At 45.1% G+C, this 23,358-nt stretch overlaps 1 protein-coding gene across 4 annotated transcripts in view; it reads left to right on the top strand.

Moving 5' to 3' along the window:
* Positions 1-667: 667 nt before the first annotated feature.
* cuedc1a (CUE domain containing 1a) overlaps positions 668-23,358 on the top strand; it is a 28,082-nt gene continuing 5,391 nt past the window's right edge. For 2 of the 4 annotated variants that reach the window (XM_066650932.1, XM_066650929.1), the window contains exons 1-6: positions 668-787; positions 10,700-10,880; positions 16,301-16,970; positions 20,711-20,841; positions 21,391-21,517; positions 22,793-23,054. In XM_066650932.1, coding sequence (XP_066507029.1) covers positions 16,665-16,970; positions 20,711-20,841; positions 21,391-21,517; positions 22,793-23,054 — 826 coding nt within the window. In that variant the 5' untranslated portion in view covers positions 668-787; positions 10,700-10,880; positions 16,301-16,664. Of the gene's footprint in view, positions 788-999; positions 1,657-10,699; positions 10,881-16,300; positions 16,971-20,710; positions 20,842-21,390; positions 21,518-22,792; positions 23,055-23,358 lie in introns of those variants that run through there. The other 2 variants (XM_066650930.1, XM_066650931.1) reach the window with 2 other exon arrangements.

The raw sequence follows: 23,358 nt of genomic DNA, 5'->3' as shown, positions 1-23,358 counted from the left end.
ACTGAAGGTGGATTGTGTCTGAGTTTATGCAGCCGGATTCACCCTGAGTTAATGCGTTCATTCAAGGTCAAATGTGGGCCATAAGTGAGTTCTAGTGAGTGAAAGAATGAGAGAAAAGAATCTGCACTCGTCCTTTATTTATGTCTGAGTTTATTTATTATTTATTTTTTATTCTTTTTCTTTTCTGATTCATTTTTATTGATTATTACGAAGTTGTAACTACCCCTGCAAGTCCTCTCTGAGGTGCTATTGTTTTAATGCTTTTATTTTTCTCAGTTTGAGTCTCTCATTTTAATAATGTTCTGTTTTTATTTCTTCATATTTCTTTTTATTTATATCATATATATAATTTATATATTATTAAAATTAATGAGTTTGGTAACATACCCGTTTTTTTTTGTTTGTTTGTTTGTTTTTTTAAAAAAAAAAAGCTAGATTTGAAGCACTTTTTTGGAGCAGATGCAGAAATGAGTCACTGATCTCCCGTCAATAAACTCACGTCCTAGTTAAATGGTGATAATAGTAATAGGTCGCCATGCTGGTGTCGGACCGATGGGGGGCGCCTGGACACGGAGAATCTGAGCGCGTGAGCGTCCGAAGAGCGCGAGAGGAGGTGGAAAGAGATTGGAGAGAGTGTGTGTGAGAGAGAGAGAGAGAGAGAGAGAGAGAGAGAGAGAGAGAGAGAGAGAAAGAGCGAGCAAGCAAGCAAGCATTGCCCGTGTCTCCTTCGCCGCATCGTCGCGCGAGGAGGGAGGATTTAGGCGCAGATTCCCTCGCGCTTCACCGGGTAACGTCACTGCATGCGGGTCGTGTGTCATCCCTCGCGCGTTGTGTGTTTGATGCTGTTTGGCTTGATTTGACCAGAGGGCTGCTCCTCTGTCTGCCCCCTTTGACTGAGTGGGTGGTGGGGGGGCGGATAACAAGGCCGCGTGCCGGAGGATGATCCCCTGACTGGGGGTGGGGGCATAGAAGTAGATTGTCGCTGTGGATGAGGCTCGCGCGCTGTAACCTATTTCCATGTACGTGTTGCATGTCATTGTGCATGCAAGTTGCAAACATGGCGCGCGCCGCATGCAACTTCTATAGGTTGCTCGCCCGGACGGCACGGTTATGGCGCGTGCTTAAGTGCTTTTACCTTAAGGGGCTTAGCACCGGGACTGGCGGCACATTTCAGTAGCACGAGACACACTCCACTCTGTTGCTGTAGGCTACTGTCCGTCCTGCAGTGGACTGGACTATGGCCACACACCAATCAGCCAAAGCATTACAGTGACCTTTTTGTTTCTACACTCGTTGTCCATCTGATCGGCAACCTGTGGTCAATCTGTTGCTCTGCATACTTTGTGTTTGCCCTCTTTCATCCTGTTCTTTAGTGGTCAAGACGCCCACAGAGCAGGCAGCCTATTAAATGAGTGGTGGACCATTGTGACGCGCTGGTGGTGCGTTAGTGTGTGTTGCGCTGGTGTAGTGGATCAGACACAGCAGTGCTCCTGGAGTTTTTGAAACCCTCAATGTCACTGCAAAGAATACCACCAAGGGTTCTGTGGGGAGGGTCCAGTGACCACTGATGAAGGACTAGAGGACGGCTGACGCAAACTGTGCAGCGACAGATGACCTGCCGTCTCTGACTTTACTTCGACAAGATGGACTAATGAGGTAGGTGTGTCTAAAGGAGTGGACAGTGAGTGGACACAGCTTGTGGTCATTTGCTGGTACTTCTGTTAGCTCTGCTCTGAAAGGATGATAGCGTTGCTTAGAATTTGCATATCGTCACTGTCCAGTTAAAAACACAGCAGCTAGGGTTAGGGTCACATCCTAGCCAAGCATGGGTTTCCTTCGGGTGACTGTCTGTGAGGAGTGTGGTGTGTTCTCCCTGTGTCTGCGTGGGTTTCCTCCGGGTGACTGTCTGTGAGAAGTGTGGTGTGTTCTCCCTGTGTCTGTGTGGGTTTCCTCCGGGTGACTGTCTGTGAGGAGTGTGGTGTGTTCTCCCTGTGTCTGCGTGGGTTTCCTCCGGGTGACTGTCTGTGAGGAGTGTGGTGTGTTCTCCCTGTGTCTGCATGGGTTTCCTCCGGGTGACTGTCTGTGAGGAGTGTGGTGTGTTCTCCCTGTGTCTGCATGGGTTTCTTCCGGGTGCTCCGGTTTCCTCCCACAGTCCAAAAACACACGTTGGTAGGTGGATTGGCGACTCAAAAGTGTCCGTAGGTGTAAGTGTGTGAATAAATGTGTGAGTGTGTGTTGCCCTGTGAAGGACTGGCGCACCCTCCAGGGTGTATTCCCGCCTTGTGCCCAATGATTCCAGGTAGGCTCTGGACCCACCGCGACCCTGAACTGGATATGGGTTACAGATAATAAATGAATGAATGAATAATTCATTGATTCAGATGAGGATAACTCCACCTTCTTTAGAGTACTTTCAAAAGCCTTATTTGTCATCAGAATGCATATATAAAAAAGAGCAGTTCTTTATTCCCATGCGACTCGCGGTCCTCTGTAGCATCTCCGCCAGTCTGCAGTGATATCAGAGGAGCGCTGTTGGAGTTTAGTTAAATTTAGGGTATCATTTGCCTTCAGAAGAGTTTCACAATCATATATTATCACCCACTCCACACTCCTCTGTGACATGAACCTGAAATCAGCTCGTTATTCAACAGTATTTTTAGTATTGTATTGTTCAGACCTTCCAGTTTCACCTTAAATGTTGCAGTTGGCAGTAATTGCTTCACCATTTAATGTGGAACTGGAATTTAATTAGCTAACTACAAAGACATCAGCCTATTACCAGCCAAAAAAAAAAAGCATGAACTACAGGGACATAATACATCAGAACTGCATTAAAGGAAGATAATACATTGGTTATCAAAGTTTTTAACTATGAACAGAAACTACTGTTATTTTTGGGTTTGTTTGATCAGTTGCCCACAGTCTCACAACTGATGCACAAAACATTTCAGCAGTGCTATCAATAAATGAATAACTGAAAAATCTACACTGTAAAAAATTCTTGTAAATTTTACAGTAAAATACTGGCAGCAGAGTTCCCAGCCATTTACCGTATTTTTACAGGAACACTACTGTATTTCAGATTTACAGCATATTACTGTAATTGAATAATACAATAATTTACTGTAAATACTGTGATTTACAGTAAAATTCTGGCAGCAGAGTTCCCAGCCATTTACCGTATTTTTACAGGAACACTACTGTATTTCAAATTTACAGCATATTACTGTAATTGAATAATACAATAATTTACTGTAAATACTGTGATTTACAATAAAATACTGTAGCAGACTCGCTGTAAATTTACAGCATTTTTTACAGTGTATATTTGAAGGGCTAAGTCACCCTAACACTTCGCCCTACCCCTCTGTCCCAACAATAATAGATACCCACTAAACTGAGGGGTAAGGGCTAAGTGGCGGGGCAAGGGTCGTAACGGGACTCACTCTTAATCTCGGGTCAGAACTGAAAGAAAGCACTGGAGGTGGAAACACAATTTCATTGCAGTTTTATCACACGATTCATAGCTCCTTCTCAAACTGTACCATATTTAGTGGAGTATTGCTAATTTGCAAGCCACTCACGCCTAGCCACAGGTGTCCCCGGGGGGATTGTACAGACAGCAACGAACCGCAGGCAATTATTTGTCTGGAGAGAATGTAGTAGGCGCTTTTATATCAAGCCTGAGCTTCTGAAAAGAGTCCGCCAGGATGTGAAGGAAGTTACCCTTAGGGGGTTTCTGCAAAAGAGAACAGAACTATGCAGGTCCCCTGATGGTGCTATGCCGCCCTGTGAGATGTGATATCAGCTGACTCTGACCCGATTTACTCACATCCCAGAAGATTCTGGGAAGGGGCAAGAGCTAGTCTCCTCCGTCTGTGTTGGCCGCTGCCGTGCACCATCTGGGAGTTTACTCCTGTAACCTATTGATCTGCACAGACACCGATAACCCTCGGAGTAAACACTCGGCTCGGTCCGGGTCCATTCACTCTGCTCCATACTTTCTGGCTGATGTTATTTTATTCCTCCGGCCGATTCCCTAATTCCCCTCCATGCTGGATGCCTCCTGTAGATGCCGTCGTGTTCGAGGGATAATCACATTTTTTATTTCTATATTTACATTAAATATGCAGTGACTCTCTTATCGCTAACCTCACACATGGCTCTCAGAGTGAGGCGGTGGCTTTTTAAGCACGGAAAGCACACAGCTGCTAGATGTGCTTGTATTTTGTGTGCACTTGGGAGCTGGGAAATATACGAACAGTTATCATGGCATTTATAGGTGGTGAGGGGACAAATGCTGCACTTTAAAAACTGTTTATTTATTATGCAGCTAAATGTGGAACAACATGCCGCAAAAAATATAATGTAATAGGTATTAATGTTTGTTTTTCTTATTGTTTATTAAAGCTAAAGCATTAATGTGTGTATTGTTTTTAAAACTTTAGATTTAATACACATTGATTTGATGTATTTTATTTACATTTTTACCATTTTGTCATATTTTTAGAAAATAACTACAGGTTCTTGGAATACATGCAGCCCATCTGACAGAGTGTAATATTCTACAGGAAGTGTAGGGGGCAGTGTGCTTCTATTTTTTTTTTCTGGTTGTATCATTAAGCAACACTCAAAATAGATAGATAGATAGATAGATTGATTGATTGATTATTGATCCCAAATGAAATTTAGCAAATGTAGACATTAGTCAGAGAAATTTCACGTGGCAAAATCCCCTTCTTTTAGATATAATCCACAGCGATTAGCGACTTGACGTAGCATATCTGTGGTGAATTAATTTTGACAGCAAATTCAATACAAAGTTCAATTGGGTTAATTTTGACAAGTAAATTAGCACGTTCAACAAATAAGGTGACTCTGAATGGAATGGATGAGCACTGTAGACCCAAGAGGAAATGCTAATAGTAGCTGGGTGTATGCACAAAATATTATATAACACAATCCAATCCAACTTAATAATGAGACATAATCGTGAGGCGGAGTCAGGAGGTTAGATTAGATAGAGGTTGACCTAGGTTTATTATCATTAGCTAATTTTGGTTTGTCATTACTCAGTGTGGTAATACAGCTGCCTAGATCTGTGTACATGACCTAAGAAATGACCTCAGCTGTCTAACAGGACTCAATACCTGTCCTAACATCCTCCCGCATGTTCCTACCAGTACGACTCGTGTTGTAATGAACACATTTCCAAGGGTGACAGAAGCTTACAAGTCTAGGCAGAGTGAAATTAGCCAAAGGCAGGCATAAATATTTAGGTCACTGTTCTATTTCTCAAGTAGAGACGCTCAGGCGCGTATAGACCACAGAATGTATTCTCTCTGAGATCCCTCGGACCATGAGTCAAGAGCTACATGGAGGAATGCTAATTAGTTTAGCTTATGGGGTCTGGAGCAGGGCCTGGGTCATTGAATGCAAGGAATATTTCAGCAGTAGTTCTGTAAACCTGCATTGAGAGTGAGTCTGATCTGTCTAATAAGTGCCTGTCAAAGACATTGAGGCTGTTGTGGAAAGGTTTGCGTTATTTGTTGGTAGGTGTTGATAGTTTAAACAGAACATACACTACTCCGTTTTCACAAGGGAACACAGTTCTCGGGTCTTCATTAAACGTCTGTGACCTGCTTTAGTTAGAATATCACTAGCCGCATAGTAGTGTCCTTCCCTGTCTGAGCAGCACCATCAAAACCTGTTCCTTTAAACGAGGCACACAGAAGCTCTTGTTGTAGCCGTTTTAGCTCAGTTCTCTTTATTCTCCGCTGTTGTGCTCACGGGTTTTGGATCGTCCTTGGATTCCTCTGCTCTTTATTAATTTAATTAAATTATTTATTACTCGATTTTCCCATTTCTCTGCTCTGGTCGTGTCTGTTTTACACAGTTCAACCCTGCCTTTGCTCACATGATTGCTGTATGATTCTAATGAGCCTTCACTTAATGTAGGAAGTGGAGCTGAATCAGGAATTAGCCCATGTTTTCTGACTAAGTGTGTCGTCTTGTTTCACAGAGTGTGGGTCGGTAGGCACTCAAAGTATTCAAATATATGTGCACAAGCTGAGAACAAGGTTTTCATAATAGGTTCCCTTTAACAATGCAATCCAAGCCTATGATTTCATTCATGACTCAGAATTCTCTCTCTCTTTCTCTCTGGAAAAGAAAAAAACACATATATGTATATGTATATATGTGTGTGTGTCGGTATAGTTGTGAGAGCTGGGAGGAGAGTGTGGTGTAGGCGTATGGTGTGTGTATGTGTCTGTGTTGGTTCCTTTCATTGAATCCTAAGGCTGTTGTATTTCACCTCTGCTGGGGTTGTGGGTGTAGTGTTTTATCATTCTTAAGTTTTATTTGGAAATAAAGCCAGTTAAGAAATGGGGTTTCACTGGGCGACTTAATTCCCTTCTGCCTAACTCTTGGTGTTGAGCATGGTGACCTTAATCTCACAAGAATTTGCTTCAGTTTTCATGCCTTTTAATAAACATTATACCAACTATATGAGCGTCCGCAAAACGTAAACCCAGAAGACATGTACTTGTGTACCGGTTGTGTATGGGCTTGTGTAAGAGTGTGTTCTCACACTCTTTGTGGCGGAGAGATCTCTTGTGTTGTGTGACCCAGATTAGTCCCATTATCTGTGTCATACCGCTCATTATTAGCTTTTAGCACAAGTATTAATTGCACACTGCTAGCAGCCAGAGAGGAGGCTTCTGCTGAGGCTAGGAGGGGTGTGAACACCCAGTAATGTCTCATCATTGCACCTGTCTCCTCTCTTTTTCTCTGTTGTCTTCTTTCTCTCTCTCATTATCCCTCTGCTGAAGCAAGTCCAAAACAAGGGCATTATCTGAAGCTGCTATGCTAACAACTATTGGTTCATTGCTTGCTTAGCCGTGTCTGTGTTTTCCTGTTTTTCAATTTAGTTTCTCACAGAAGTATGAAACACATCCTCTTTCAGCAAAGGAGATCATCGCTTTGGAAGAATTAAGTTAATTTGCAGTGTCCCTCACAAGAGATAAACTTCCTGCTTTTTGTGGACTGTTCATTAGCTGAGTGTAAACAGTAACGCTCTCTTTGCAGCTAATGTGCTAGCGCCTCAGGGAAGGGTATATAACTTTTTTCTCTGTATTTGTATGGTTATTTGACTTTGAGGAGTCAGCGAATGTGTTAGTTTCTGAGATTCTGAGAGTGCTTGTCCAGAGCTTTGCTGTAAGCGAAGCAAATATTGTAGGGTCCTGCCCTTCCTCAGAATTGTAGCTGACAAAACAGACTTGTAATGTGCTATTTATCGGCGTATGAATAATTGAGATGAAATATAACATTTTTGCCACACAGCTCCAGCTCCAGGTCAATGTCAAAGGAATTTCGGTGTGTTCTCCCTGTGTCTGTGTTGGTTTCTGTGTGGAATGAATAATTGCCCATGGTTGTGACTGACAGTGTTTGTTTCTGCCTTGTGCCCAATGATTCCGGGCAGGTTCCAGACAAAGTACGACCCTGATCAGGTTGAAGCAGTTGTACAGAAGGATGAATGAAAGAATGTTTATTCTGTGCAAATATCTACAAGCCAAAATTGACCAAATTAACTTTTTATCTTTCTTAATCTTTGACAAAGTTCAACATAAATAAAGAAACATTGCTCACCACTGCCCTCTACCAGTGTTATACCAGCTGTTTTAAGTCAGAACCTTTTTTATTTAACAGATAGAAAATCAATAGATTTATTTAGGTAAGTTATGAAAATATGATTTTGTTTTTATATAACTGCAACAAAGGGGCGGCACGGTGGTGCAACAGGTTAGTGTCGCAGTCACACAGCTCCAGGGACCTGGAGGTTGTGGGTTCGATTCCCGCTCCGGGTGACTGTCTGTGAGGAGTGTGGTGTGTTCTCTCTGTGTCTGCGTGGGTTTCCTCTGGGTGACTGTCTGTGAGGAGTGTGGTGTGTTCTCCCTGTGTCTGCGTGGGTTTCCTCCGGGTGACTGTCTGTGAGGAGTGTGGTGTGTTCTCCCTGTGTCTGCGTGGGTTTCCTCCGGGTGACTGTCTGTGAGGAGTGTGGTGTGTTCTCTCTGTGTCTGCGTGGGTTTCCTCTGGGTGACTGTCTGTGAGGAGTGCGGTGTGTTCTCCCTGTGTCTGCATGGGTATCCGCCGGGTTACTGTCTGTGAGGAGTGTGGTGTGTTCTCTCTGTGTCTGCGTGGGTTTCCTCCGGGTGACTGTCTGTGAGGAGTGTGGTGTGTTCTCTCTGTGTCTGCGTGGGTTTCCTCTGGGTGACTGTCTGTGAGGAGTGCGGTGTGTTCTCCCTGTGTCTGCATGGGTATCCGCCGGGTGACTGTCTGTGAGGAGTGTGGTGTGTTCTCTCTGTGTCTGCGTGGGTTTCCTCCGGGTGATTGTCTGTGAGGAGTGCGGTGTGTTCTCCCTGTGTCTGCGTGGGTATTCGCCGGGTGACTGTCTGTGAGGAGTGTGGTGTGTTCTTCCTGTGTCTGCGTGGGTTTCCTCCGGGTGCTCCGGTTTCCTCCCGCAGTCTAAAAACACACGTTGGTAGGTGGATTGGTGACTCAAAAGTGTCCGTAGGTGTGAATGTATGAGTGTGTGTGTGTCTGTGTTGCCCTGTGAAGGACTGACGCCCCCTCCAGGGTGTATTCCCGCCTTGCGCCCAATGATTCCAGGTAGGCTCTGGACGCACCGCGACCCTGAACTGGATAAGGGTCACAGATAATGAATGAATGAACTGCAACAAGGTCATTCAATAATAACTGTGAAAGGTTATAAGGCAGTACTTTCCAGCACATTAATATATAGGCATTAAAAACCTGGATACAGTTAGAAAGCTTAATGTTTTGGCACAAACCAGCTGCACTTGGAAAAGAAAGTAGCTATGAGGCGTCAGTGACTGTATCATGATTACAGCCTTAGATGCGATATAGTCCGGTCATGTGGCGATACAGCTATTATTTCAAACCGACAGACACCACAGTCTGTTCCATTGGATCACAGCGCTCTCACGTTCATGTGATCACTCTGTGCCAGTTTGAAAGGCATCCACTTTTGGCAGACTCATCTTTCACATTTCGCCCAATTATGCTGACTGAAAGTATTTTGTTTACGGTGGTTTGTTAATAGCGGCCTTGCCGTTTGCTTCATGCCAACACGTGTTCCATCCAAAACCAAGTGAGAGAGTTCTCTTTTCCAGCTAATCGCGTGGTCAGTGTGACGACGTGGGCTATATGGGCCTTTCATTACATGCTAAATCCCTGATCGTTTCCCTATTAATGAGGCCTGTGGAATACATTTTAATTATCTCTTCTCACTCCAGTCATTCCCACGGCGATGGGATCGGTGGTCCAACATACAGTGTCCAAAACTTTGTAGACAGCCCTTACAATTAGGAGGTGTGGGTGACCTCGGTGTCATGTTCTTGAATGCCGTGGATCAGCTGGAGGAGTATAAAAGCCCCGAGCATGGGGCTAATGTGGAGAAGTGGAACTGCTTGCTCTGGAGAGATTAAGCACCATCCATTACAGCTGAGACGAGTTGAAGTGGTCGCATAGCTAGTACATTATCAGATTAGGGAACACCGGGTGAAGTAATTATTGGATTCGGCACTTAGGGCTAGTGCTAGTTTGCTGTTAGAGACCACACTCAAATTTTATTCCCATTCCAGTTATCCATTAAGTACAAGCTATTCATTTTCCATGTCAGGAATATTCCATGTCTCACTGTGATGCTAAATCCCTGATCATTCTCTATTAAAAAGACCTGTGTAAAACATGTTGTTTTATCTCAGACGTCTCTGCTCCTCGTCGATGGGATCTGGCGTCCAGCGTATTATAAGATTAAGGAACGCTGGGCTAAGTTATTAATTGGATTCAGTGCTAGCAGCAGCGCTAGCTAGCATGCTGTGCTCTGACGACGGCTTAGAGGGGCTACTCAGTGGCGCCAGGCGTTTTTAAATCAGTTTTAGCCCCAAATCCTCAGGTTTTATTGCGCATCCTTCAGCGGAGAGCTTCCTCGAGGCCTGTAATCCATAATGAATCAATTAGTGGAAGAGTCAACACGGCGGATCGTCTCGGCCGGCGGACGGGGAGGGGTTGCCATGGAGACGAGGACTGGTCAGAGTCTGATTACATTTGCTCGGATGAGAGCAGAGAAGCGTAATCGGAAGCTTCCTCGCTGATGAGCAACACGAAGAAAGAACAAGAAGGCATTAGTTATCTGTGATTCTGTTTTTAGCAGCACGCCCCCAAACAAGTCCTTTCTCTTATTCTTCATATTTTATTATTATTATTATTAATGATCGTATTCTCATTATTTTATTATTATTCGCTTATTTCTTGTTTATCTGAACATCTCTTGAGTGTTTTTAAAATATATATTCATCTATGACGTGTTATGGAGCAGCTGCACATGAGCCTAAGCACCTGTTCTCATGGCAAAATGCTCTCAAATCCTCTTAGTGCTGTTTTTTGTTTTCCTCTTCTTCCTTCGTCTCTTATTCCTCCTCCTCTTCTTCCCTCCTCCTCCTCCTCCTCTTCTTCCTTCTTCTCTTCTTCCCTCCTCCTCCTCCTCCTCTTCTTCCTTCGTCTCTTATTCCTCCTCCTCCTCCTGCTCCTCCGGCGGTGGTAGGCATGCTCTGTTATGAGCTCACAGACTAAGAGGAGCAGGTTTTCCGTGGCTAAATTTAGCCTTTGGTTTTAGGTGCAGATTAATATGGTGCGGGAGATGACGCTGAGGGATGACGGCGCCACTGGAGGCTGCATGGCTTTTATGTGATTGATTTGCTGGAGCCTCTGTTCGAAAGGTTATCACCCCTCGTGTGTGACAGCGTGAGCGGACGATTGGCGGATCAAGGGAGCGGTGCACACTGTCAGCAAGTCAGGCAAGTTGTTATGTATTTGCTTTTATTCAAGGGTCAGGCTCTTTTCGCCCATGAACCGGGGCTTATATTTACTTATTTATTTATTAATTAATATTATTGGACTAGTTGTCCACTTAGTGCCGGAACTACTGGACAGTGACCAGCCTTTATGGCTTTTCCAGGAGGTGCGACTGTTACAGAGAAGAAAAGAACATCTTACACAGAGTTATTGATCATAATGAAGGATAATCTTCAGTGATTAATTGACTGTTCATGCTTTAAGCCATTGTTTTTCTGGAGATTTGCTTTCAGTTGTTTTTAAGGAGATCTTCAGAGATGTTTTCCCATTTCCACTTAACTGTGAGGTCTGAGCTCTGGGGCGTCGACCACCCACAGTGAGCATCTGAGTAGTGTCACACTCTTAAAAGTAAAGTCTTGTGTCAATGCCATAGTAGAACCACTTTTGGTTCCGTAAAGAACCAGGATTTTGAAAGAGGAGCTTCCTTCACTTGATGTTATTAGCAAACTTGGTTCTTTATGGAACCATAAGTGGTTCTTCTACAGTGTTGCTCCAAGACCAATTGGAGCTTTTTATTTTTAAGAGATTATACGTCATTAGAAAGATTTGGAGAATTAAATAAATGAAAGTTGGTCTCTGACTTTTGCCCCATTTTCTCCATGAAGGGTATTAAATTAGCCATCGCAGGGACAGCCTCTAAAATCCTTCCATTAAAGCGCCAGCCACATTCTGTTAATTGCTTCCTGGGACATCTGTGACTCGTTTTTCCGGCTCTGGTGTGGTCGTTCATTTTCTCGTTCTCTTGTTCGGATCGGTACTGTGGTGTCGGGGTGTCACTCCTGAGGTTCGGTGGTGGATGGAAGCTGACAGGCGGCGTGCAGGCAGCGGTTTCAGTGAGAGCTGTCGACTGCAGGCCCACTGCCCGGCTCTTTTCCCAGTCAGGTCACTGCCAGATGCTTTGCTTGAATCATTTATCTTTGTGGCACCGCGAAGCCCTTGGGCAGTCGCTGTCCCAGCTCGCCAGAGCAAGTCGGCAACAGAGAAGCGAACTCTCGGAAAACAAGTTCAAGTGCGCTTTAGGTAACTTTGAGGACGTTACTTTAGGTTGAATATTGGTCGGGACACTAAAGTGAATCCGGGGGCATGGGGACGTATGTCTAAAGTTATTAAAGAGCTTTTGCAGTTATTCAAAAAGGCAACACTAATTAGTGTTTGTTTTTTTTTAAACCTGGCTTCCCCCGCAGTTGAAGAGTGCACTGTAAAAAAATTGCTGTAAATTTACAGCGAGTCTGCTACATTCACAGTATTTACAGTAAATTATTGTATTATTCAATTACAGTAATATGCTGTAAATTTGAAATACAGTAGAGTTCCTGTAAAAATACAGTAAATGCCTGGGAACTCTGCTGCCAGTATTTTACTGTAAATCACAGTATTTACAGTAAATTATTGTATTATTCAATTACAGTAATATGCTGTAAATTTGAAATACAGTAGTGTTTCTGTAAAAATACGGTAAATGGCTGGGAACTCTGCTGCCAGTATTTTACTGTAAAACACAGTATTTACAGTAAATTATTGTATTATTCAATTACAGTAATATGCTGTAAATTTGAAATACAGTAGTGTTCCTGTTAAAATACGGTAAATGGCTCGGAACTCTGCTGCCAGTATTTTACTGTAAAATTTACAAGAAATTTTTTACAGTGTGTAACTCACTTTTACAGCACTGGCCTCAAATCAAGAGGGTTGATCAAAAATTGTTTCCTGCCCACCTCCAAAATTACATAGTGCGGTTTCTGCAGTGCTGAGCCTGGAGTAGCAACAACAGAGGCTCTATTCTCCCTGTTACAGGTCAACGGAGCATCACAATGCTTTTGAAGCTGTAATTTTATGGATAAAAAGTAGTGTTGCTTTATGCGATATTCACTGGATGCTCAAAGGTTTCTCCTCGTTCAGTTTTCATTCTGAAAATACAGTTATATTCTTATTATTATTATTCCCTGTGTATCTGTAACAGCGTCTAATGTGGTGACCATAGGTATTTTACAGCTGCTCCAGGACTCTAGGATATGGCTGTTTAAGAAACTACAGTGTAGCTGAATTCACACACACACACACACACACACACACTGTTAGCTGCAGGTAAAGTGACCACACAGGTGAAACGTACTAGCACCATCCCAAGTGTTACCATCACTCCGGCGTTATTGTTTTGTCCTTCTGTCTCCTTATAAACAGAGGAACAATAATCTGGATTGTCTGCAGCCACTGAGAGAACAGTTGGGACTTTAATGTGGCCATAAGCTGCTGCAGATGAGCCCCTAAATCAGCATTACTGATTCATTCAGCGGCTGAGAGAATGGCAAACGAACCTTTGTTAGTGTCGCACCCAAATGCATCCTCACAATTGAAGCCGGCCCTCTCGCTGTGACACTGTAACATAAGCCAGAGACGTAAGAAAGGAAGGCAGATTGAATATTGTCCCCGAGTGGAGGGGAAAGGAGCCAAGAAGCTTGTTTGTGTGTGGGGATGTGGGCCAGATGAAATCCTACAAGCTCCCTCGGTGTCAGTTAATACTTTGTCTGTGTGTTTAGGTCTGGGTTATTGTCGGGACACTGGGGCTGTAATTGCTACTGTGTGCAGTATCGTGATTAGGACGGGACACGATGGCGAATGTTATTAGAATGATCACTCGGGAGCGAGGGTCTTGTGATGGGTGCAGCACTTTATTGAATGAACTTAATGGTAGATGTAGCATGAGCTTAACCCTTACACACAATGTTTATTTAAGTGTGCTATTAGTGTGTGTACTTACTTTAAACTAAAAATAGAAACGAGTATACTTTCGGTGTTCAGTTATATACTGATCCACAATTATACTTGGCTTATTCTGAGAAAATTAAGTGTATTTGGAGAATATAGTGGCACTATTTTGAGCAAAATACACTGAAGAAAATGTAGTTAAGTACTCTTATACGTAAAGTTGAAGTATATTTGGCTTCTAGTTCGGGGTGGAATAGCTGAAAATAAAGAGTACAGGGGTGTGACTGTACACATTCATTCATTCATTCATTATCTGTAACCCTTATCCAGGGAGAACACACCACACTCCTCACAGACAGTCACCCGGAGGAAACCCATGCAGACACAGTGAGAACACACCACACTCCTCATAGACAGTCACCCGGAGGAAACCCACGGAGACACAGGGAGAACACACCACACTCCTCACAGACAGTCACCCGGAGGAAACCCACGCAGACACAGGGAGAACACACCACACTCATCACAGACAGTCACCCGGAGGAAACCCACGCAGACACGGGGAGAACACACCACACTCCTCACAGACAGTCACCCGGAGGAAACCCACGCAGACACGGGGCGAACACACCACACTCCTCACAGACAGTCACCCGGAGGAAACCCACGCAGACACTGGGAGAACACACCACACTCCTCACAGACAGTCACCCGGAGGAAACCCACGCAGACACGGGGAGAACACACCACACTCCTCACAGACAGTCACCCGGAGGAAACCCACGCAGACACGGGGAGAACACACCACACTCCTCACAGACAGTCACCCGGAGGAAACCCACGCAGACACGGGGAGAACACACCACACTCCTCACAGACAGTCACCCGGAGGAAACCCACGCAGACACAGGGAGAACACACCACACTCCTCACAGACAGTCACCCGGAGCGGGAATCGATCCCACAACCTCCAGGACCCTGGAGCTGTGTGACTGCGACACTACCTGCTGCAACACCGTGCCGCCCCCAAACTGAGCCATAATATCAGAAAAAAACCCGGACCGTGGTCTTTATGGGTGGTGACAAGGGGATGTTTTTTTGGCTGAATGCACAACATCTGTTTCTCAGAGTTTGGTATTTGTTATAAATGCGGTTTGATGGCCAAGTGGAGAGTGTGAGGAGGCACTGGGAGTAATACTCTATTCCACCTCAGGTAAAATTGTAAGAAAGTGGTCTTTTCCCAACGTGTAACACCAGAGAGAGCTATCAGACGTCAAAGCTGCTCGCCTTTTGGCAGGAATCTGGCTTATGTGGGAGTCTCATCCTTTTCTAAATCGATTCAGTAAAACTAGCACTTCTCCTCGTAGGAGGGCTTTACGACTGGAGCTCTGGCAGCGGAGTTGCTTTCTTGTCACATTCGCTTCATGCTCGAGGAAAGAGAAAGTCTGCTTCGGGACCCATTTGGTTTTTAACGAGGGCACCTGTTGAGCCGTGCTGTTTGCGGTCGGTAGGAAGTGCAGCTTGTTAGAGGCCCAAAAATAAGGCAGTGTAACTGTTGGCCTGCGACCAAATCCTTCCTGGAGTCAGCAAACCCCGTGCTGGGATTCAGTCCATTAACTGAGTCCTTCTCCTAGACTTCTGACGGTGTGCATACCGGGGGACGTGAGCACTTCATCACCGGGTGAACAGAGCCCTGCCTGCACATCACCTTGCTAAATTTAGTGACTTCCGCCTGTTTTACCTCAAGCTGTAGTACAAGGAGTTTGCAGAGTGTCTTTACAAAGTCATCACTCTTCACTCTTTATCGTGGGCTGTTCCTATACGTTTCTGTGTCGCAGCTTTCAAGGGCAGTAGGTCCACAACTGAAACACAGAACCCAGGTGCATACATCGTAAGACATCGTACCCGGCTTCTTGGTGTTCGCTATTCACACTGTTTCTCTGCACGGATTGGGCTAAAATGCAAGCACAGTGGCCAATAAACTGATTCTAATTCTAACATTGGAACCTTCAGAGCTGCAGTGACACTGCGGGTGGTGGTGAGTTCTTATGTCTTTGAAGTCGATCAGGCAGCGACGTATTTGTCCATAAGTGAGAAGACATCTTTCTTTCATTAAAGCCCCCGAGCTCCAGCTCTGAACTAAAAGAAGGGGAAGTTAAGACGCCTACGTGATAAGGGGAGCATTGTGTATATTTGCTGTCTTTGATAAATGAACTCTTTAAAGGCTGCCGGCAGTTTGTCAGCGGTCAGCTCCTGCCTCCACTCTCTCACTGGGACAGAGTCACGTTGCCTTGGGAACAGGGATGCCCTAAGTGTCAGGCTTGTGGGAGTGCTGAGAGCGTCAACATCGAGATTTAATGTGAAGAGACAGTGTGGGGGTCCCCCTGCTGAACACATCACACTGCTGTGTGTGTGTGTGTGTGTGTCTATTTTGCCTAGTAATTCACCTCCTACCTACGACACGCCAAAGCCCGATGCTGATGCTTGGGTGTCTGTAAGGAGCTTTCCTCATTTTGCAGCTGCAGTAACAGCTACTTTTTAGCCTCTATGCGCCTTAGGATTTACACCCCTCTAGCCAACACCTGGCATTGAGGATTGGGCCAGAGCATCCTACTCTATTGTTAATGCCTGTTGTATTTCTGTTATTGTGTTACAGATCCTGAGGAGATGCCGGAGCAGGAGCCTGTGAATCAGCGCTAGACTCTGGCCTGCAGTCTGAGTGGGCAGGTTTGAGAAGGTCCGTGTGGGTGTGTTTGGAGAAGGTCACCCATTAGAAGAGAGTTACATGCTGCTTATAATCAGACGGCAGCAACGAACACCAAAAACCCTGTCGATGCCGCAGCCCTGCGCCCCGCTCTGTAGTTTAGCAGGCACCATGAGAGGATAACAGGCGGCACACGCTGACCTAGAGGGGGCGGGGCTTAGCCTGGGAAGTGGGCAGGGCTTGGCAGAGCCCGGAAGGCATCATTTCGTTGCCGGTGGGGAGGAGGAGCGCGGTCAGGCGGCTGGCGGCCGTTTGGATGATGACAAGTCTGTTCCGCCGCAGCGCCAGCAGCAACGGTAGCCATGGTAACGGCTCACGAGGGGGCGGCTCCGGCGAACTCAACAACAGCAGACCACCGAGGCAGGTGCGCCGGCTTGAGTTTAACCAGGCCATGGACGACTTCAGGACCATGTTCCCCAGCATGGACCACGAGGTGATCGAGTGCGTCCTTCGGGCCAACAACGGTGCAGTGGACTCCACCATCGACCAGCTGCTGCAGATGAGTCTGGACGGACAGGGCACGGATGACAGCTCTGATTCAGACGACAGCGTCCCACCAGAGGTTAGCCATATTTTAAAATCGGTTCCAATCGCCATTGCTGGGACACAAAGGCAAACTCCCGATGATGTACCAGTGTATTACAAGAACAAAGTCCCAGTGTGCATCGCTAAAGTCAGAGAACAAAGTTATGTTTATTTAAAGCAACATTAGGTAGTATTTTTACTTTCAAATTACAGCTTCAAAATCATGGAGCCGCTTCACCGACACGTAATAGGGAGAATAGTGAATCTGTTTTTGCTGTTCCAGGTTCAGCACTGCAGAACCTACACTATGTAACTTTGGAAAGAGGGTAGGTAACCATGCCACCTCCACTTTGATTGCAGGACAGTGCTGTAAAATTGAATTACACACTGTATGTGTAAGGGGATGTGGCACGGTGGCGCTGTGTCTCTGTCACAGCTCCGGGGTCCTGGGGTTATGGGTTCGAGGCCTGTTCCGTGCGACTGTCTGTGGGGAGTGTCCTTCCACGATCCAAAAACACACATTGGTCGGTGGGTTTGACGACTCAAAAGTGTCCAAAGTGTGAGTGTGTATCGCCCTCCAGGGTGAGTTCCCGCCTTGCGCCCAGTGATTCCGGGTAGGCTCCGGATCCACCGCGACCCTGCACTGGATAAGGATTACAGACAATGAGTGAATGAATACATTATTCAGATATTTCAGATAAATCTGTAAGGAGATGTCTCTGCATGTTTTTGCCAGAGGGACTTACATTCACTTTTAGATCTCAGTACCATACAATACTTTCCTAGAGCTCTCTGAATCATTCATAATATTTACTGGAGAATATGCCTTAGATTAATAAATGATTAATAAGCCTGCAGTTTAAACGGCTGGGCAGGGGCTTCCAGTAAAACAAGGCTCTTCTTTGTGTAGAATAAATATGGGTTTGGCTGTAATTGAATAGCAATAATAATAATAATAATAATAATAATAATATATTTGAGAACTTATAAAGCTTCGTGTAAAGATTCACTGAAGCTATGTGTAACGCTTCATTAAAGCTTCGTCAAAGCTCTGTGTGAAGATTCACTGAAGCTATGTGTAGAGTTGAGCTCCCCTCTCTCCATCTCAAAAACCCTAATACGCCCTGGACCCCATGAGTCTAAAAGCTTTACGAGCTTCTTCTGCAGCGAGCGTTTGATCTCCACAGAGCAGTGGAAGTCTACATGTCAAGAAGCAGAGGTAATGCATTTTTAATGTGGAGCCTTCCTCAGCCACACAGTCTTCCCCATGTCTCATTAGCCAGTGATGGTGGGGGCCCGGAGCAGTGGAGCCCATCAGACCCAGCAGCTCATGGGAGTTGGAATGCGTTTGAACCATGACTTGATGTTGCCTTTGTAGTGGACACTGAAGTGTCTTAACGTTGCTTCAGGACGTCGGTGCGCTTGCATCAGTGCTTAGTCTGGACACCTTCGTCTGAGAGGAGCCCAGCACTTGCCATGGCTCTGGCTTCAAAGCTTCGTGGTGTGCTGCACTCTCCAGGACCTCGCTCAGCAAGTAGGTCAAGCACTTCTCTCGCACAATAGAGGCTGTTGCCCCGTGGTAAACTGGTGCAAGCTGAAAGGAGGCAGGCCACCGTCACTGGAGCTGTTTTTATCCAGGACAGAGGCTGCACAGCTGCAGCAGACGCTACACTGATTTTATTGCTACTAGGCAACTGCAGTTTATTAAAACTAGGGCGGTGAAATATCATTTTGGTAAACAAGCGTATGTTAATAAGTGAGTGAGTGAATGAATGAGTTACTGAATGAATGTGTATGTGGGTTCATGTGTGTTGTGTGAGGGTGAATGTGTGTGTGAGTTAGTGGGCATATGTGTGAGAAAATAAGATATGAGTGAGTGAACGTCAGAGTATGATAGTTAATGTGTGAGTGAATGAGTTAGTGATGATGTGAGTGAACGTCAGAGTATGATAGTTAATGTGTGAGTGAATGAGTTAATTATGGTATGAGTGAGTGAATGTGGGAGTATGATACTGAATGTGTGAGTGAATGAGTTAGTGGTGGTATGAGTGAGTGAACGTTGGAGTACGATACTGAATGTGTGAGTGAATGAATTAGTGATGTATGAGTGAGTGAGCGTCAAAGTATGATAGTGAATGTGTGAGTGAATGAGTTAGTTATGGTATGACTGAGTGAACATGGGAGTACGATATGAGTGAGTGAGCGTCAAAGTATGATAGTGAATGTGTGAGTGAATGAGTTAGTTATGGTATGAGTGAGTGAATGTGGGAGTATGAAACTGAATGTGTGAGTGAATGAGTTAGTGATGGTATGAGTGAGTGAACATGGGAGTACGATACTGAATGTGTGAGTGAATGAATTAGTGATGTATGAGTGAGTGAATGTGGGAGTATGATACTGAATGTGTGAGTGAATGAGTTAGTGATGTATGAGTGAGTGAATGTGGGAGTATGATAGTGAATGTGTGAGTGAATGAGTTAGTTATGGTATGAGTGAGTGAATGTGGGAGTATGATACTGAATGTGTGAGTGAATGGGTTAGTGATGTATGAGTGAGTGAATGTGGGAGTATGATAGTGAATGTGTGAGTGAATGAGTTAGTGATGTATGAGTGAGTGAATGTGGGAGTATGATAGTGAATGTGTGAGTGAATGAGTTAGTTATGGTATGAGTGAGTGAATGTGGGAGTATGATACTGAATGTGTGAGTGAATGAGTTAGTGATGTATGAGTGAGTGAATGTGGGAGTATGATAGTGAATGTGTGAGTGAATGAGTTAGTTATGGTATGAGTGAGTGAACGTGGGAGTATGATAGTGAATGTGTGAGTGAATGAATTAGTGATGGTATGAGTGAGTGAACGTGGGAGTATGATAGTGAATGTGTGAGTGAATTAATTAGTGATGGCATGAGTGAGTGAATGTGGGAGTACGATAGTGAATGTGTGAGTGAATGAATTAGTGATGGTATGAGTAAGTGAACATGGGAGTACGATAGTGAATGTGTGAGTGAATGAATTAGTGATGAATCTGTGAGTTAGGCAATGTTTGATCAGGAGAGTGAAGGTGTGAAGGGGCAAGTTATTGAACGAGTGAATGGTGAATGACTGTGAAAGTAAATGAGTGGGTGAATTACCTAATATTTGATTAAGGCACTTAATGGGAGATAGAGGGTTAGTGAATGTGTGAGTGAATGAGTTAGTGATGGTATGAGTGAGTGAATGTGGGAGTACGATAGTGAATGTGTGAGTGAAAGAGTTAGTGATGGTATGAGTGAATGAGCTAGTGATGGTGTGAGTGAGTGAAAGTGGGAGTACAATAGTGAATGTGTGAGTGAATGAATTAGTGATTGTATGAGTGTGTGAACATGGGAGTACGATACTGAATGTGTGAGTGATGGTATGAGTGAATGAGTTAGAGATGCTATGAGTGAGTGAACGTGGAAGTACGATAGTGAATGTGTGAGTGAATGAATTAGTGATGAATCTGTGAGTTAGGTAATGTTTGATCAAGAGAGTGAAGATGTGAAAGGGCAAGTTATTGAAAGAGTGAATGTTTGACTGTGTGAAAGTGAATGAGTGGGTGAATTACCTAATATTTGATTAAGGCAGTTAATGGGAGATAGAGGGTTAGTGAATGTGTGAGTGCATTAGTGAACCTATGAATAAGTGAGTGAATGAACATGTGAGTTACAAGCTAGCTCCACGTGGTGTATGGTGTCTAAAAAATCTTATTCTGTGTCTGTGTGTGTGTGTGTGTGATTGGTGGTCTCCTGTTATAGGTTCTGGAGAGGACTTTAGAGCCGGACAGCTCGGATGAGGAGCCCCCGCCTGTGTACTCGCCACCCTCCTACGACATGCACATCTATGACAGGAAACATCCAGCAGACCTGCCCTCCATCCCTCCACCCAGGCAAGAGAGGAAGGGCCTCAAAGACATGAGCTGTACTCTTCATTTTAAGAGTTTATAGTACACTGCACTGCGGACACAAAATGGCTTCTCGTAATAAAACAATCCCTTGTTGTTTATGATTATATAATCATTTCGTTGATTTTACGTGAATATCTACAATATTTATTTACAATTATTCAATTAAACACTTATAATATAAACATGTAATGCGCTCAACATGCAGTTTCCGTGTGTATTGACTAAAGTGCGTGCGCATGTTTAGAACTGCTTTGAACTCATTCACATAGGGTCACCGGGTTCCCACTGTCCGTGCGCCCCCTGGTGGTGGTCTGATGTCACTGCAGCTCCTGAGTGTATAGGTAGCGTAGTGTTCCTGCTGTGAGGATGCTATTAATTCTCAAAACACATCACCAACACCACCACTTTGGATGCCTGAGAAACAAAACCCAGAAAACGACAACTCATAGACACAGAAGTACAGGCCTGGAGCAGCAATGCACCGTGAGGATGAGTGTGTGACCTTGGTTTTGTGCCAACACTTTATGCCAGGTTTGATGCCCACCCCCCTCCCGGGCACCGGCAGGTCGGAGGCTACAGGAACTGGAACCCGCCGTTGCTAGGCAACCTCCCGGATGACTTCTTGCGGATCCTGCCCCAGCAGCTGGACAGTCTGCAGGTAGATTTATAGCGCTCTTCCTGACCGATAATGGATCATTAACTCGGGCCAGGCCTCACCCAGATTCATCAGCAATTCTAACAACACACAGACACACACCAGAGCCTGCTGGGATTTCATACATATACAGATTATAACATTATAACTGTTTCAGTGTGTTATTACAATACTGAAGTGTCCAAAGACTAGACTCAGAGATTTTGTTGTATACTAAAGCTTTCCTCTATGTTTCAGATGATTATTTAAAGAGCAATAAGAGTGAAATTGAAAAAGTGATGTATCCAGATCATGATCTAAAAGTTAATACTGTGGCCTTTTGATTGGTTAAATGTGCTGACATGAGGAATGTCCCTGTGTGAAGTCCTGTGTGGTCGTGTGTCAATGGCCCAGGGTTAAAGTCTGTCTGTGGGAGTGTGGTGTGTTCTCCCTGTGTCTGCGTGGGTTTCCTCCGGGTGACTGTCTGTGAGGAGTGTGGTGTGTTCTCCCTGTGTCTGCGTGGGTTTCCTCCGGGTGACTGTCTGTGAGGAGTGTGGTGTGTTCTCCCAGTGTCTGCGTGGGTTTCCTCCGGGTGACTGTCTGTGAGGAGTGTGGTGTGTTCTCCCTGTGTCTGCGTGGGTTTCCTCCGGGTGACTGTCTGTGAGGAGTGTGGTGTGTTCTCCCTGTGTCTGCGTGGGTTTCCTCCGGGTGACTGTCTGTGAGGAGTGTGGTGTGTTCTCTCTGTGTCTGCGTGGGTTTCCTCCGGGTGACTGTCTGTGAGGAGTGTGGTGTGTTCTCCCTGTGTCTGCGTGGGTTTCCTCCAGGTGACTGTCTGTGAGGAGTGTGGTGTGTTCTCCCTGTGTCTGCGTGGGTTTCCTCCGGGTGACTGTCTGTGAGGAGTGTGGTGTGTTCTCCCTGTGTCTGCGTGGGTTTCCTCCGGGTGACTGTCTGTGAGGAGTGTGGTGTGTTCTCCCTGTGTCTGCGTGGGGTTTTCCCTCGGTCCAAAAACATACGTTGGTAGGTGGATTGGTGACTCAAAAGTGTCCGTAGGTGTGAGTGTGTGTCGCCCTGTGATGGATTGGTTTTTATAATGTATATGTGAAGTGATAGTTTTGTGTAGTATGCATTTTAAGGAACGTCGAGTAGACTTGGTTGTGTGATTTCTGTACAGCATACGGTTATCTACCATAGAGGCCTGGATGGTACAGAGAGCAGTATGCCCCACAGTGTCCGAAACTATAGATGAAGGTCGAAGGCAGGCTTCTGATTTACTGTCCTTCCCCACCCTCTCCCCCACAGCGTTCTCAGAGCAGCTTGTCTCAGCCTTCCTCCTCTTCCTCCTCGCTGTCCTCTCTGACTCAGTACTCAGCAGCGTCCGGCAGTGGAGCGGCCCCCAGTTCGGCCCCCAATGCAGTTCCCGGTGGGTCAGGCTGGCCCTCGGAGCAGGACAGGAAACTGAAGCAGTATCTGGAGGATGAGCGGATCGCTCTCTTCCTGCAAAACGAGGAGTTCATGAGAGAACTGCAGCGCAATAGGGACTTCCTCATCGCTCTGGAGAGAGGTGCTGCACACACACACACACACACACACACACACACAATACACATACACACAACATGCAAGACTGGGTGTGTTTACAGAAGATGAATGAGTCTATATTATATCAAATATAATAAAATACCACAATGTCATCTCTTTATGTATTAACCACATTATTTTGTGCAGTTAAAGGAACACTAAGTAGTTTTATTACCTTTAAATTATAGTTTTAAAATCATTGTGATTCTTCACTGAGCTGTAATAGGGACAATAGAGCCTCTGTCATTGCTATTTCAGATTCAGCACTGCAGAAACGGCACTATGTA

The sequence above is a fragment of the Hoplias malabaricus genome, chromosome 18, assembly GCF_029633855.1.
Source record: "Hoplias malabaricus isolate fHopMal1 chromosome 18, fHopMal1.hap1, whole genome shotgun sequence".
Classification (NCBI taxonomy): domain Eukaryota; kingdom Metazoa; phylum Chordata; class Actinopteri; order Characiformes; family Erythrinidae; genus Hoplias; species Hoplias malabaricus.
The sequence above is the reverse complement of the archived record's forward strand: the minus strand, read 5'-3'. Positions and strand labels throughout refer to the sequence as shown.